At 42.3% G+C, this 17,077-nt stretch overlaps 1 protein-coding gene across 4 annotated transcripts in view; it reads left to right on the top strand.

Moving 5' to 3' along the window:
• The window catches only part of LOC106609114 (copine-8), a 129,487-nt gene that overhangs the window by 91,108 nt on the left and 21,302 nt on the right, over nucleotides 1–17,077 (top strand). For 2 of the 4 annotated variants that reach the window (XM_014207544.2, XM_014207547.2), the window contains exons 7-14: nucleotides 2,113–2,176; nucleotides 5,866–5,969; nucleotides 7,793–7,897; nucleotides 9,925–9,966; nucleotides 10,072–10,074; nucleotides 12,068–12,143; nucleotides 13,572–13,625; nucleotides 13,755–13,816. In XM_014207544.2, the coding sequence (XP_014063019.1) occupies nucleotides 2,113–2,176; nucleotides 5,866–5,969; nucleotides 7,793–7,897; nucleotides 9,925–9,966; nucleotides 10,072–10,074; nucleotides 12,068–12,143; nucleotides 13,572–13,625; nucleotides 13,755–13,816 (510 nt within the window). The remainder of the gene's footprint in view (nucleotides 1–2,112; nucleotides 2,177–5,865; nucleotides 5,970–7,792; nucleotides 7,898–9,924; nucleotides 9,967–10,071; nucleotides 10,075–12,067; nucleotides 12,144–13,571; nucleotides 13,626–13,754; nucleotides 13,817–17,077) is intronic. The other 2 variants (XM_014207548.2, XM_014207545.2) reach the window with 1 other exon arrangement.

Below are 17,077 nucleotides of genomic sequence, written 5' to 3'. Positions count from 1 at the left end.
CTGTTATTAACTCGTCTACAGCAGGATTTCCTTACGTGGCTTTTCACTATATGCTTGTGGAATCAACTGCTACAGTTTTAAATTGTCATTTGTTTTGGCATTCTAAGATTAGAACTAAACAGAACATTCACAATCAAGTGTACGCCCTGACCATAGAGAGCCCTTGGTTGGCCGTGACTAGGGGGTGTTGTAGTTTTTTCATTTCTATGTTGGTGCTCTTGGTATGGTTCCCAATTAGAGGCAGCTGATGTTCGTTGTCTCTAATTGGGGATCATACTTAAGTTCTCCATTGTTCCCACCTGGGTTGTGGGATATTGTTTTGTTGAGTGCTGATGTGCGCTATGTTACTTCACGGTCGTTGTTTGTTTATTGTTTTGTTTAAGTTTCACTAATAAAAGATGTAGAACTCGAATCACGTTGCGCCTTGGTCCGTTTATCCCAACTACTGTAACAGTGGCTGGGCCTGTATTCATAATGCGTATCAGAGTAGTCCTAGGGGTGTTGATCTAGGATCAGTGTGAAAATACTCACAAGTGTGAAGTTCAGTTTTTCATCTCACAATTACTCTTTTTACAGAGAAACAACAAAATGGGATGTTCTGAGTCCATGTCAATGAAAAAATGTTATCAAAAGACCATTTTTGGCGTCTCAAATAGATATAACACGTTTAGCTTTTTGAGTTGCGCACCTAGCTAGAGAGGAACGTGTTTTGCTAGCGATGTTTCTGTAGCAGAGTTTGCAATACAAATGCCCACCCGATTGATACAATTCATGACATAATTCTGCCATGTAGGCCTACTTTTCAGTTAACATTTAGATGGTTGAGAAGGTTTAGGGGAAAGCATTTCTATTTCCCACTAGACAGTTATCATTAACATCGCTACTGGCTAAACAAAGTGATAGGCCTAGTTGATTACATGTGGCATTGATTTTGCAAACACTGTTTGCGAATGCTCGGACATGGACTCATCTCTGAACAGACCATGCGATTAATCAGGGGGGGCCGGATCCTAGATCCGCACTCCTAGTCTGAGACTCTTTGTGAATACAGGCCCTGGTCTACTCCAATTGGAGTAATTTCCCCCATCATAAAAGACAGAGGGTTTAGGGATTAATCAACAGTCGATTTGCTACACTGGCAAAATGGAACATAGTACTAAGGTGTCTTTTTTTAAATTCATTACATCATTTCTATGAGGAGAATGGGTCGATTTCATGGTGGAGGGAAGGCAGGGGAACACTGGACAGTACAAATGACCTAGGGGAATTGTCAGAGAGGGAGGGGAGAGAGAGAAACCTTTTCATTTTCTTCTTTTGCAATCTTACTCCCATCCTTCAGAAGAGGTAGGCTATTGGTTTTTGGGTTAAAAATAGATAGATGTTCTTCCCAATGTAAAGCACTGATACAAAAAAAAACATCCGGATCCATGTCCTTTTGATAGGTCTATCAGCTGTCTCCTTCAGTCTTGCTGTCTAAGTAAAGGGGACTTGTATTACTCTTAGGCTGGGGTCCTAGACCCCAATTTCAGGCTGCCTAAATGACTGCCTGAGTACATTTCTGCAAGGTGGGCCTGGCTTGTGCTATGACAGCGCAAGTCATCAGTATTTTGAAGATGACTCTATTTCTCAGAAGTTAAGACAACTAATATCCCTGTGGTTTCTTACCATGCCTCATGGGTTCCATTTTAAAGCTTATTTTGTCCTCTGACATGACTTGGACACAATTGCTTGAAGGGATGGTGGATGCGTTGTGAAAGAGACCTGTGTAAGTTGGGTGTGTTGGTGTAGTGTGTTGGATGGAATCCTGGAAAAACGGTGCCTCGCGTTCTGCTGACCGCCAGGTCAGGAAAGGCGTAAGGGAAGGTGCACACACAAACACACACACCCTCTTTCTCCCTCTCTCTCTCTCAAAGCTCAACTTGTATTCTCTGACTTTAGAGGTGTTTTGGGATACTCCCTCAAGTTCTCAAGTTTTCCATGGCATGATGGGTGAGGCTTGTTATGACAGAGAAACATGCACAGACATCACCGTTATGTGTTTCCGTTAGACCATACTGACCATATAGTCCATTAGTATATCAATGAATGGCGTCTCTGTTTTGTCTTCAACAGGGGCATTCCTGGAAAGAAGTGTGGAAACATCATTGTTAAGGCAGAAGAGATGGGAAACTGCAGGGTGAGTAGTGATGGCAGGGGATATGGAGGGAAAGGGATTTTTGGGCTGCATCCCATTCCAAAAAAACTGACTGCCCTTGTTAACTCCCCAAACCATACAGTGGCTTGCAAAAGTATTCACCCCCCTTGGCATTTTTCCTATTTTGTTGCCTTACAACCTGGAATTAAAATGGATTTTTGGGGGGTTCGTATCATTTGATTTACACAACATGCCTACCACTTTGAAGATGCAAAATATTTTTTCTTGTGAAACAAACAAGAAATATAACAAAAAAACTGAAAACTTGAGTGTGCATAACTATTCACCCCCCCAAAGTCAATACTTTGTAGAGCCACCTTTTGCAGCAATTACAGCTGCAAGTCTCTTGGGGTATGTCTCTATAAGCTTGGCACATCTAGCCACTGGGATTGTTGCCCATTCTTCAAGGCAAAACTGCTCCAGCTCCTTCAATTTGGATGGGGTCCGTTGGTGTACAGCAATCTTTAAGTCATACCACAGATTCTCAGTTGGATTGAGGTCTGGGCTTTGACTAGGCCATTCCAAGACATTTAAACGTTTCCCCTTAAACCATTCGAATGTTGCTTGAGCAGTATGCTTAGGGTCATTGTCCTGCTGGAAGGTGAACCTCCGTCCCAGTCTCAAATCTCTGGAAGACTGAAACAGGTTTCTCCTCAAGAATTTCCCTGTATTTAGTGCAATCCATCATTCCTTCAATTCTGACCAGTTTTCCAGTCCCTGCCGATGAAAAACATCCCCACAGCATGATGCTGCCACCACCATGCTTCACTGTGGGGATGGTGTTCTCGGGGTGATGAGAGGTGTTGGGTTTGGTGTTGGGTTTGTGCCAGACATAGTGTTTTTCTTGATGGCCAAAAAGCTCAATTTTAGTCTCATCTGTCCAGATTACCTTCTTCCATATGTTTGGGGAGTCTCCCACATACCTTTTTGTTGGCTGATTTTTTCCTTAAAGCAATGGCTTTTTCTGGCTACTCTTCTGTAAGCCCAGCTTTGTGGAGTGTACGGCTTAAAGTGGTCCTATGGACAGATACTCCAATCTCCGCTGTGGAGCTTTGCAGCTCCTTCAGGGTTATCTTTGGTCTCTTTGTTTCCTCTCTGATTAATGCCCTCCTTGCCTGTTCCGGGATTTTTGGTGGGCGGCCCTCTCTTGGCAGGTTTGTTGTGGTGAAATATTCTTTCCATTTTTTAATAATGCATTTAATGGTGCTCTGTGGGATGCTCAAAGTTTCGGATATTTTTTTATAACCCAACCCTGATCGGTACTTCTCCACAACTTTGTCCCTGACCTGTTTGGAAAGCTCCGTGCTGCTTGCTTGGTGGTGCCCCTTGCTTAGTGGTGTTGCAGACTCTGGGGCCTTTCAGAACAGGTGTATATATACTGAGATCATGTGACAGATCATGTGACACTTAGATTGCATGCAGGTGGACTTTATTTAACTAATTATGTGACTTCTGAAGGTAATTGGTTGCACCAGCTCCTGTATAGGGGCTTCATAGCAAAGGGAGTGAATACATATGCACGCACCGGTTTACCATATTTTTTTAAACAAGTTACTTTTTCCATTTCACTTCACCAATTTAAACTATTTTGTGTGTGTCCATTACATTACATCCAAATAAAAATCAATTTAAATTACAGGTTGTAATGCAACAAAATAGGAAAAACACCAAGGGGGATGAATACTTTTGCAAGGCACTGTACATCATACCCACATAACAACATCAATCAATAAACACTTCGCCATGGCATATACATTAAATTATATTGTTATGGATTTACTATCATAGGATATTACTCTCACCTTGATGCTGAGTAGAGTTGCCCTGAGCTGTGTCCTGTAATGTTACTGTTGACTGATCTGCATTAATGTCTGCATCTACTATCAGAAGTCTCTCACCAGTATCCGCAGTGAATACTGAGCTGTGCTGTCAGTTTCATCAGTCTCGATTAGAGGTCGACCGATTATGATTTTTCAACGCCGATACCAATACCATTTGTTGGAGGACCAAAAATAGCCGATACCGATTAATAGGCCGATCTTTTTTTTTAATTGATTTATTTGTAATAATGACAATTACAACAATACTGAATGAACACTTATTTTAACTTAATATAATACATCAATAAAATCAATTTAGCCTCAAATAAATAATGAAACATGTTCAATTTGGTTTAAATAATGCAAAAACAAAGTGTTGGAGAAGAAAGTAAAAGTGCAATACGCCATGTAAAAAAGCTAACGTTTAAGTTCCTTGCTCAGAACATGAGAACATATGAAAGCTGGTGGTTCCTTTGAACATGAGTCTTCAATATTCCCAGGTAAGAAGTTTTAGGTTGTAGTTATTATAGGAATTATAGGACTATTTCTCTCTATACCATTTGTATTTCATATACCTTTGACTATTGGATGTTCTTATAGGCACTTTAGTATTGCCAGTGTAACAGTATAGCTTCCGTACCTCTCCTCGCTCCTACCTGGGCTGGAACCAGGAACACATCGACAACAGCCACCCTCGAAGCAGCGTTACCCATGTAGAGCAAGGGGAACAACCACTCCCAAGTCTCAGCGCGAGTGACGTTTGAAACGCTATTAGTGCGCACCCGCTAACTAGCTAGCCATTTCACATGGGTTACACCAGCCTAATCTCGGGGGTTGATAGGCTTGAAGTCATAAACAGCACAATGCTTGAAGAATTGCGAAGAGCTGCTGGCAAAATGCACGAAGGTGCTGTTTGAATGAATGCTTATGAGCCTGCTGCTGCCTACCATCGCTCAGTCAGACTGCTCTATCAAATCATAGACTTAATTATAACATAATAACACACAGAAATACGAGCCATTAATTGGTCATTAATATGGTCGAATTCGGAAACGATCATTTCGAAAACGAAACGTTTATTATTTCAGTGAAATACGGAACCGTTCAGTATTTTATCTTACGGATGGCATCCCTAAGTCTAAATATTCCTGTTACATTGTACAACCTTCAATGTTATGTCATAATTATGTACAATTCTGGCAAATTAATTACGGCCTTTAAAGAAAGGCATTGATTTTTATGGTTAGGTACATTGGTGCAACGACAGTGCTTTTTTCGCAAATGCGCTTGTTAAATCATCACCCGTTTGTCGAAATAGACTGTGATTCGATGAGAAATTAACAGGCACCGCATCGATTATATGCAACGCAGGACACGTTAGATAAACTAGTAATATCATCAACCATGTGTAGTTAACTAGTGATTATGTTTAGATTGATAGTATTTTATAAGATAAGTTTAATGCTAGCTAGCAACTTACCTTGGCTTCTTGCTGCCCTCGCGTAACAGGTAGTCAGCCTGCCATGCAGGCTCCTCGTGGAGTGCAATGTAAGGCAGGTGGTTAGAGCATTGGACTAGTGACCGGAAGGTTGCAAAAACGAATCCCTAAATCCCCCCTGAACAAGGCAGTTAACCCCCGTTCCTAGGCCGTCATTGAAAATAAGAATTTGTTCTTAATCTTACTTGCCTAGTTAAATAAAGGTGTAAAAATTAAATAAAAAAATAATAATAGGCAAATCGGTGGCCAAAAATACTGTTATTATTATGAAAACTTGAAATCGGCCCTAATTAATCGGCCATTCCGATTAATCGGTCGACCTCTAGTCTCAATGTCTCTCTCTGTTACTGTAGGAGTCAGTGATGATGCAGTTCTGTGGGAATAAACTGGACAAGAAAGATTTCTTCGGCAAGTCAGACCCTTTCCTCGTCTTCTACCGCAGCAATGAAGACGGCACGTGAGTATACTTTACCTACCCCTTCTTCAGATCCTCTCCTCCATTCAATTCCATTCATCAGTCCCGCGATCTGAGGGAAATTAGATTCCATTGAATTCCTTTAGGTAAACAACCTTGCCTCTCTTTGTTGGTTTGTGTGTGTGTATGCTCTCTCTCATCAACACAGGTCAGATAAGTAGGTCTACTCAATCAATCAATCAAATTTATTTGTAATGCCCTTCTTACATCAGCTGATGTCACAAAGTGCTGTACAGAAACCCAGCCTAAAACCCCAAACAGCAAGCAATGCAGGTGTAGATGCACGGTGGCTAGGAAAAACTCCCTAGAAAGGCCAGAACATAGGAAGAAACCTAGAGGGGAACCAGGCTATGAGGGGTGGCCAGTCCTCTTCTGGCTGTGCTGGGTGGAGATTATAAGAGAACATGGCCAAGATGTTCAAATGTTTATAGATGACCAGCAGGATCAAATAATAATAATCACAGTGGTTGTCGAGGGTGCAACAGGTCAGCACCTCATGAGTAAATGTCAGTCGGCTTTTCATAGCCGATCATTCAGAGTATCTCTACCGCTCCTGCTGTCTCTAGAGAGTTGAAAACAGCAGGTCTGGGACAGGTAGCACGTCCGGTGAACAGGTCAGGGATCCATAGCCGCAGGCAGATCAGTTGAAACTGGAGCAGCAGCACGGGCAGGTGGACTGGGGACAGCAAGGAGTCATCAGGCCAGGTAGTCCTGATGCATGGTCCTAGGGCTCAGGTCCTCCGAGAGAGAGAAAGAGAGAGAGAAAGAGAGAGAGAATTAGAGAGAGCATACTTAAATTCACACAGGAGAAATACTCCAGATATAACAGACTGACCCTAGCCCACCCGACACATAAACTACTGCAGCGTAAATACTGGAGGCTGAGGCTTTATCCTCTGAGGCGAGGCTTAATCACACACACACACACACACACACACACACACACACACACACACACACACACACACACACACACACACACACACACACACACACACACACACGTTACAGCCGGCAGAGCAGAGAGGACATGACCTAGAGGGAGCAGTGGTTGGAGGGAAAGCTCCCTATTGCCCCCCTGACCTCTCTGTACAGGGGTCAATCCTCTCTCTCTCGCTCTCACTCTTTCTCACTATCAGTTAATGGAAGGTGAAGCTCTCTGAACTCATATTCCACACTGCACTATATTCACTTTAAAACCATTTACTTTTGCAGCGAATGATGATTATACTGAGAATTCCTCAGTTGATGGTAATTGCTCTTAGAACTGAAACAGATATTTTTTTGTGCCGGTTATCATGATGACATTTGAAATGTTTTTTATCGCTTGATATTTTGGCAAAGTATGGAAAAAAGGAATCAATGTCTTAGAGATTTGTATCACTAAATGAGTGCAATTTATCTTCTTGGGGGGGAAGAAAGATCTGCGGGAGCTGAGAGTCAAAGAGAGACGTTTAAACTTGAGAAGATAGTTTGTCTCGCTAACTATAACTTTGCATAGAGAGAGAGAGAGAGAGAGAGAGAGAGAGAGAGAGAGAGAGAGAGAGAGAGAGAGAGAGAGAGAGAGAGAGAGAGAGAGAGAGAGAGAGAGAGAGAGAGAGAGAGAGAGAGAGAGAGAGAGAGAGAGAGAGAGAGAGAGAGAGAGAGAGAGAGAGAGAGAGAGAGAGAGAGAGAGAGAGAGAGAGAGAGAGAGAGAGAGAGAGAGAGAGAGAGAGAGATAGAGACGAACAGTGAAAGGAATATTGTCCAGTGATTATTGATCCATTGATAAGTGTATGGCTTGTCTTGTCGCTGTGTTTCTCCAGGTTCACAATCTGCCATAAGACAGAGGTGGTGAAGAACACACTTAACCCAGTGTGGCAGGCCTTCAAGATACCTGTCAGAGCACTTTGCAATGGAGACTACGACAGGTCAGTGTGTGTGTGTCTACGTGTGTGTCTGTGCGCATGTGTGTGTAATGTGGTCAGCAAGATTAAACTGGCATTAACTGTTTTGCTGAAGTGTGTGAGGGCCATGGTGATAATCATTTTTTTTACAATTTGAGTGCTTTGTAAAAATGATTTTGTAACAGGATCTAATCTGCAAGAGGAGAAAATATTTTTTTGATGGACTTTATAAGAATCACCATGCATGCATGGAATTCCTTGGTTGCTAAGTTGGTTGTGAACCTATTAAATGCATACGGAAGCTATTATAATGAACTCCAAAGGAGAAATTAATGCTTGGTCTGCTTATGAATAGCCTTCCTCTCTGCAATCATCTTTCTCCCTCAGTGGAGTAGTCTATTCACATGCCTGACTGACAGACAGGTGTCATCCCCTCACTCAAATGTAATGGCCCTTAAATCCAGGGTGTAAGAAGCGCTGCAATAGTTTTTCACCCCCAAGTTTGAAATTCCCAGTGTGTGTGTGCATGTGTGCGTAATGTAAAGGACAATGTGTGTGTGTGTGTCACTCTGCAATCCCATTTTAGGGATTGTGTTTGTATTCATCTCCAGTTGTCAGCGGGCTTGTTTGCCAGTGATAAGGCACAAAGCCCCAGATGGATGGTCTGAGCTAGTCAGGCTGCATTGATTGGAACAGAGCTGGGCCCTGGCTCTGTCTGAGTTGTTAGGAGGTTAGTTAGAGAGAGCTCATTGTTATCAGTGTGTGGGGAGCCAAGGAAGCACGCGAATGAGCGCTTATACACACACACACACACATACATATACATTGATTTACGCACACACACACAGCGAGAGTGCGAGTCTCTGGGGGTCTGGGATGAGAGATAAGGGAGAGGCAGGACGAGAGCCACGAGAGAACGCTCACAATGGAGAGCTGTGTCCCCCTGCTGATAGTACCACCGCTGATGGGCCCTTGTTAGAGACACACACACTCTCACACACACACACATACACACTTTCTCCCGCCACCTCGGGGACTACAGAAGGAGCAGCAAACCCATTGTCTGGTCCTGTCAACTCATCGCTCCTGTTGTGTCCTCAGAGCATCTTTAGGTTGCGCTTCAACACAGTAATTGTTTTCCAGTGAGGTAGTTAATGAAGTTCACTGCTGTTAGTATGAGCGGTCATCCCCCGTGCTGTCCTCCTCTATAGTAGATGTGCATCCCAAATGGGTGCCATTTGGGTCGCAGTGCAGGACTCCCTCCCTCAGGACTCAGGGGCGGTGTTCTGGTAGATTATTGTAGGGCTGGATGGCTTTATCTCCTTTATCTAGTCAGCTTAGATGAATGGTGATGGGCTCATCCTTCACTCCATTTAGTAGGAGGCTGAGCAGAGCCTGTGTGTGTGTGTGTGTGTGTGTGTGTGTGTGTGTGTGTGTGTGTGTGTGTGTGTGTGTGTGTGTGTGTGTGTGTGTGTGTGTGTGTGTGTGTGTGTGTGTGTGTGTGTGTGTGTGTGTCTTTGTGCTCTGACAATGCCGGAGTGTGCTCTTATCATCATACCCCCTTACGAACCCCTTCGGGAAACTCATTAACCTGTGACTTCTCACCCGGTGGTAATCTAGAACTAACGATTACCTTTTCATCTAAGCATCTGTTCATTATTTTCTTTTTTCTCATCTGAAAAGAGAGGTGAAATTGAGACAGGTGAAATTGGTGCTCGGTGAAATACGCATAGCCACAGTCAACTACTTATCTCTTGGCTCTGGTGAAGGGAAATGGCCACTTGTCAGGGGAAAACGATTCTTCAGTTTGAGGGGATTGGATGATGGTGGAAGAGCACTGCTTTTCTCTCTCTAACGTTCGCTATTTTGGAAACTAATATAGACATGATATAGATTACTATAAACGATCCTCCTTCAGAATAGTATACATTTGAACTTGAAACTTGTTTGGTGGGAATGTACAATGCCATGATCATAGATTCTGCTGATAATTGTCCTGTTAAACTGAATAAATCTGTTTCTAATATATACATTTTTGTTCACCCTACTAGAACGATCAAGATAGAATGCTACGACTGGGAAAGAGATGGAAGGTAATTTAATTTGAGTCTTAATTGAAAAGCACCTTCATTAGCGTGATGTAATCACTGCGTTATCTAAATTAGGATACTTTAACTAATCCTAATCTATATTTCTAGAAGGTAAGGAAGCTGGAGGGGATGCTGATTCATTCAACACACATTGACATGTTGTTGTTGAAGTGGGGGAATTGGATTGGCACATGAATATAGAGGCAGGGCCAAGGGCGGAGCAGCAGTAGAAGAAACACCAACTTGATATGAGTGTCATCATTTCATATTATGGGTTTAGTGGGCAAAGTTATTGCACTGGGGTATTACTTTACGGTATGCTCTCACTCCCTTTGTCTCGTTGCCTCTTTATACCCGTCGGCGTTATGTCAATTGTTACCAGACCTCTCTTTGCTTGCAGGTAGAGGGGTTACACTTTGTTTCCGAATTCATTTTATTTTAAGGAAGTGCATTGAATATACAGTGCCATGAAAAAGTATTTGACCCCTTTCTGATTTTCTCTACTTTTGCATATATTTGACACTGAAAGTGGTAGGATCTTCAACCAAAATCTAATATAAGATAAAGGGAACCTGAGCAAACAAATAACACACAATAACATACTTATTTCATTTATTTAATAAACAAAGTTGTACAACACCCAATGTCCCTGTGTGAAAAAGTAATCGTCCCCTTACACTTGTTAGGTTCTAAATTTGAGTAAATAAGTCACGGACACTGAAGAAGCTTAACCGTGTCTCCTCCTTATCGCTAAACATTGCATCATTATTGCTGAGCAGGGAGCTAAGTGACATGATCCTTCAACGGTTTCTCCCCTTATCAGTACTGCCACATGCGATCGTGTTCCCTGCACTCAGCCCCTCCCAAGCTTCATTGTGGCACCCCTTATGTCGCTTTTGTAACTAATGTTCCTATACTTCTGAGTATAACAATGTTCAAAGTTTACCCCAGAATCCAACACACTTAATAACTGGTTGTGTCACCTTTAGCTGCTTGTTGATCAGTCGTTGTGGAGAATTTTGTCATCCAAGAAGTTACTTTTGAACCATCTGTCCGTAGAACATTCTTCCAAGAGTCTTGCTGATCCTCCAGGTGCTTTTTGGCAAACTTGAGTAAACTTTTTGGACGACACGGGTCCCATTATGCCTGGCGAAAACCAAACACTGCATTTCACTGTAAGAACCTCTTACCAATGGTCTAGCATGGTGGTGGTAGTGTGATGGTTTGGGGATTCTTTGCTGCCTCAGGACCTGGACGACTTGCCTTAATAGAAGGAACCATGAATTCTGCTCTGTATCAGAGAATTCTACAGGAGAATGTCAGGCCATCTGTCTGTGAGCTGAAGCGCAGCACGGTCATGCAGCAAGACAATGATCCAAAACACACAATCAAGTCTACATGAAAATGGCTAAAAAAGCAACCCATTTTGAAGTTTTGGAATGGCCGAGTCAAAGTCCAGACCTAATCCCAATTGAGATGTTGTGACAGGACTTGAAACGAGCAGTTCATGCTTGAAAACCCACATATGTCGCTGAGTTAAATTAGTTCTGCATGCAAAAGTGGGCCAGAATTCCTCCACAGCGATATGAGAAACTGATCAGTCACTACAGGAAACATTTAGTTGCAATCACTGCATCTAAAGGTGGCACAACCAGTTATTGAGTGTAAAGGGCAATTACTTTTTCACACAGGGGAATTGAGTGTTGCATAACTTTGTTTATTGTTAACTCAGGTTCTAATATCAGGTTTTCGTTGAAGAACTGATAACATTCAGTATCAAAACTAGAGAAAATCAGAAAGGGGCCAAATACTTTTTCCCACCCTCAAGTGGCTGTATGACAAACACAAGTGAAATCTCTGCTTAATCACTCTCAAATAATTATTAAATGTCTATCTATCTCACTCTTTATTGCTTTAAGATTTCATTAATAATAACTGATCTCAACTGATCTCATTCCATCCACTAGACTATTATAATACTTTGCAATACACTTCTTCATAGGCACGTCGATCGGGCTTATGCCACTAACAGTGGTGCTTTGTGGGCTGTGTCTTTGAAATGCTATGATTTTACTAATGATTGTTTTGTGCGTTGTGTCCTTAGCCATGACTTCATAGGAGAGTTCAGTACCAGCTACAGAGAGCTATCCAGAGGCCAGTCCCAGTTCAATGTGTATGAGGTAATGTGTGTGTGTGTGTGTGTGTGTGTGTGTGTGTGTGTGTGTGTGTGTGTGTGTGTGTGTGTGTGTGTGTGGTTGTGTGTGTCTACATGTGTGCGTCTACATGTGTGCATGAGTCATGTTTACGTATGTATGTGTACTTGGTGGAATGCAATATTATGTATCTGTATACTTTTAACACCCACACAGAAGCACATTTAGTAAATCTCCTCTGGAGCGATTCTTCATGGCATTTCTCCTGGAATTTCATTCACGGAGTTTGACGTAAAGTGAGGGAGTTTTGATGGATGGCCAGCCTCCACACTCCGTCTCTTAAGATAGAACTGAACAGTTGTTCATTAAAAACAATATTCTGAGTGGGAAGCACACAGGGGGACCCGTATTTTAAGCAGCTGGTGTTTGTCTAATGAGAGAAAGAAGACACACAGCCACACCGTGATTGTGTGCTGTCATCCAAGATTCTGGGACATGGGAATCTATCATCATTTCCCAAGTCACAGCTCTTGGCTTCCACCCATATTCTCTGGTTCGTTTTTTCCCTCCACAGTAAATTGTACAATTTAGGAGAGGAGGTTCTACATCACTAGTGTGTGTGTGTGTGTGCGTGTGTGTGTGTGTGTGTGTGTGTGTGTGTGTGTGTGTGTGTGTGTGTGTGTGTGCGTGTGCGTGTGTGTGCCTTCCCCTAACCATCCGTCCATTTGTCATCACCCAATGCCCAGCATGGGGCCCGATCTCTGTTGTACACATTGCCCCTTCACACAAACAAACACAAACACTGCTTATGGGTGTCCATCGTGCCCGATGATCACCATCTTCCCTTTTACTTGTGAAACACGCCGCTTGTGAGCAGCTCCTGTCTCCCTGGTCCTCTCTGTCAATCTGTTGACTTGATGTGACATCTACTCTTGCCGGAGCAGTTACTGAACACAACACAAGGGAAACCAACTGTTACTGTGTGTGTGTGTGTGTGTGTCTGTGCTATGTGTGCGTGCGAGTGTGTGCGTTTATGGGGGGGATGGGCACGTTAATATACATTTTATTTTACAAGCCAGATGCAATAAAGCCGATGCAATAAAACAGCTAGCCTCACCTTCAAAGGCAAATGTGCCCTCCTGACTTATTCCCTCCAATCTCCACCAAGGATGCAGGGGGTTAGAAATCTAGTGTAAATTGGGCAGCTTCCCAAATAACACCCTCTTCCCTTATAGTGCACTATAGTGCACACTATGGGCCCAGGCAATAATAGAGTGCCATTTAGGACTTATCGGATGTTTTCTTCTTATCGGATGCCTCCTGACCTCCACTCGGTTTAATTTAACACCTTAAAGCTCAGATTAAAATACTGTGTGCTGCACTTGAGAGAGATGTGTATATCACTGCGTTATAATCAAACTCCATGTTTGAATGATTCTGCTGTTCTCTCCACAGGTTATAAATCCGAAGAAGAAAGGAAAAAAGAAAAAATACCTAAACTCTGGAACGGTAAGCCACAACAGACACTGTCCGTCCGTTCTTTTTATCTTGTTTATGTTGATTTGAGCTTGGTTTAGTCATTGTCTTTATTGTAAAGCCCGTTCCATCCTGCCATCCTTGTATCAATATTGTCTCCAGGTAACTCTGCTCTCATTCCTGGTGGATATAGAAGTCACCTTCCTCGACTACATCAAAGGAGGGTGAGTGACACTGCAATCTCTCTCTTCAGTGTGAATGCAGACGGAGTGAAAGAACCTCTCACTCCTGCATTCCCTCGTTTATTCATATAGAAAAGAAAGAGAAAGACAGAAGTCGAGAGAAAAGAGAGAGATTGACAGGTGTGCAGATGTGAAGTCCGGTGGAGGGGGATGTGAGGAGAGTGAACTGTATGTGTGTTCATTCCGGCCCTCTAGTCCATGGCTGAATGGGTGATGGTGGCTGAGTGTGTGCAGTGGTGCGTAGCGGAATGCTCGCCCACACACACTTTCTGACTTTCATAAGACTCACAGCGGAAGGCTAGTCAGGCTTGCACTCCAGAGCATGGGTCGAACGGTGAAGCAAGAGGAGAGGGAAAGGTGTAGAGAGACCGAGATGGAGAGAGTCAGAAAATCAGAGAGACAGAAAGAGAGGGAGAGAAAGAGAGTGAGAGAGGTCTGTGAAGAAACCAGAGACACAGAATGGCCATTTTGACACTTCTCATCTAAAGGTCATGGATCATGTGTAGTATTGTACAACAAGGGTGGGTAGGGAGGGTAGCAGAATAACATGTGGTGCATTGACCCTTACACAGTCAGAGCTCTCTCAGTATTTCGTTGAGCGTTTCCATTGTCAATGGCAGTCAGAGGAGGAGAGGGGAGTTTTTGTTCAATCAAGCACAACATCTCATTGATATGGAGCTCTTTCCTCTCGGCATGTAGTCCTATACAGTCTGACATGTAGGAAGTTGGTCCTGTTTTGAGCTGTCGCCTGAGGGTGAGCTGAGGGGTAATCATCACTTACACTGACCCTCCTACGTATATAGTTCAGGAAGTGTAGTCATGTGCTGTATGTGAATCTATCCTCAGGTTACTGCTGTGAATGTGTTCTCAGTCAACATAAATTGTAAAATACATGTTAATGAATATATAAATAACTAGGGCCGGGACAATACCAGTATCACGATACTTGTTTGTGTGGTGGCAAGGAAACAAAATATGAAGAAAATTTGACTTCTTTAGGAAAACGGCCCTAATGTTGGAAACAAACATCATTGTGTTGTCATCCAGAGTCACATTTATTTATTTTCACATTTATTTATTATAGCACACAATATTTGGCACACAGGAGGTGTTTAAAGGACCAAAGAGTTTGGTCTGCTTCGTGTAAAAAATGTTGCCATGGAAAAAGTATTGCAATACTGGTAAATTGTCCCAGCCCTATAAATAACAGTGAATGTCTTCACAGCCCCAGTCAATGAGACAGCTGATGTATCTACATGTATATAGAGGTGGGAGGTCTCTCCTCCCATCATATATGAGTAATACAGGACAAGCCAGAGGCTGAGGTCACTGACCTTTCCATGCGAGATCTACATTTATGGCTTATGGTAGAGAAATTAACATTAAATTATCTGGACCAGTTCCTGGTAAACATTCCTGCAGTGCCCTCAAAACTTGAGATATCTGTGGCATTTTAGTGTCATTTTATTGTCCCCAGCACAAGGTGCACCTGTGTAATGATCATGCTGTTTAATCAACTTCTTGATATGCCACACCTGTCAGGTGGATGGATTATCTTGATGTAAATGCTCACTAATTTGAGAGAAATAAGCTTTTTTATGTGTGTGGAAAATTTTAGGGCTCATTTATTTCAGCTCATGAAACATGAGCACTTTGCATGTTGTGTTTATATTTTTGTGACTGATTTGGTCTTATGTAGCAACATTTGAAATTGTGTTTTTACATTCAATAAAAGTAGAGACTCAGAGCTAGAAAATGATATACCATGCACTACAATGGAGTGATTTGAAAGTTGATAAACCCCACTTCTGATTTGAAAGTTGATAAACCCCAATTTTGAGGAAATGGCCCTTTTCTTTGTCTACACCCATTTAGCATAATTCACATCCTCTTAAGCCTTAGCCCCACCCATCTCTTTAAGGATTCACATGTGAGATCATGTGCTAAACAGAGATAATAAGGTAGTGTAGTAAACAACCAAAGTGGTGAAAGTAGTAGCCTGCAATAAGGAAAAACTCAAAGTAAAAATACACTTTATCTAGTCCTTGGCCTATATCCTAATCTGACTTTGGTACAGGTCGTGTTGTTCGTCACATTACCATCTGTGGTAAACATACACTATATAAAATACGTTTTTTCGTCAGATGCACATGGTACAGAAGGTGTAAACGGTACATCTACAATGCATTTGGAAAGTATTCAGACCCCTTGACTTTTTCCACATTTTGTTACTTTACAGCCTTATTTAAAAATTGATTTAAAAAAACAATTTCCCTCATCAATCTACACACAATACCCCATAATGACAAAGCAAAAATGCATTATTAGAAATGTTTGCAAATGTATATAAAAAAAAATAATATTACATTTACATAAGTATTCAGACCCTTTACTCAGTACTTTGTTGAAGCACCTTTGGCAGTGATTACAGCCTTGAGTCTTCCTGGGTATGATGCTACAAGCTTGGCACACCTGTATTTGGGGAGTTTCTCCCATTTTTCTTTGCAGATCCTCTCAAGCACTGTCAGGTTCAGTGGCGATTTTAGCATGTAAATCTTGGTGGGGCAAACTCCAATTTTTTTTTTAGATGCATACCAGCAAAGCCACTACACAACACAACACTAAACCATCCATTAATTGCACTTTAACGACGACAAGCGGTGCCCACAAACTGTTAGGGCCTACATAAAGCTGTCCCAACAACAGAGCTTTCTTTTCAGCACAATGGAGTGAATCCTTACCACCGCTACACCTGGCTATCAGCAGAGCCTTGTCTGGCAGCGAAACAGTTCTTTCAGCCTCGTTTACTGCCTTTTTAAAAAACATAGCTGATATGGCTGACTTGCTTAAACAAATGTGGTTTCTACTGACAGTTGAGATGTAGAAACTATGGCTTAAGGGAATGATGTGCGCATAAGAGCCATTCTGTAATTTCGATTAAGATTAATGAGTGAGCTAAGACAGACGTAGTCAATATAACTGTGTTCAGCACTTTTGAAATGTACAGTGACAGAATGCAGAACATGGGCTGCTCTTACAGTATTTTCCCTGTACACCAAGTCAGAACCGTAGGATAAATTAAAGGGGCATATAAGCAGACAATGAAACCTCTTACAATATTAGATGAATACATTTCTCAAAAACAGGTTATAGGCTACACATGCACCACCGAGTCAGAACAGTAACGTAGGTGAAATTAAGAGGTGAAAATAGACCAAATTATTCGGGTGAGGCACATGGGCT

This window comes from Salmo salar, chromosome ssa07 (assembly GCF_905237065.1).
Source record: "Salmo salar chromosome ssa07, Ssal_v3.1, whole genome shotgun sequence".
Taxonomy (NCBI): domain Eukaryota; kingdom Metazoa; phylum Chordata; class Actinopteri; order Salmoniformes; family Salmonidae; genus Salmo; species Salmo salar.
Note: the sequence above shows the minus strand (reverse complement) of the source record. Positions and strands in the feature narration are given on the sequence as shown.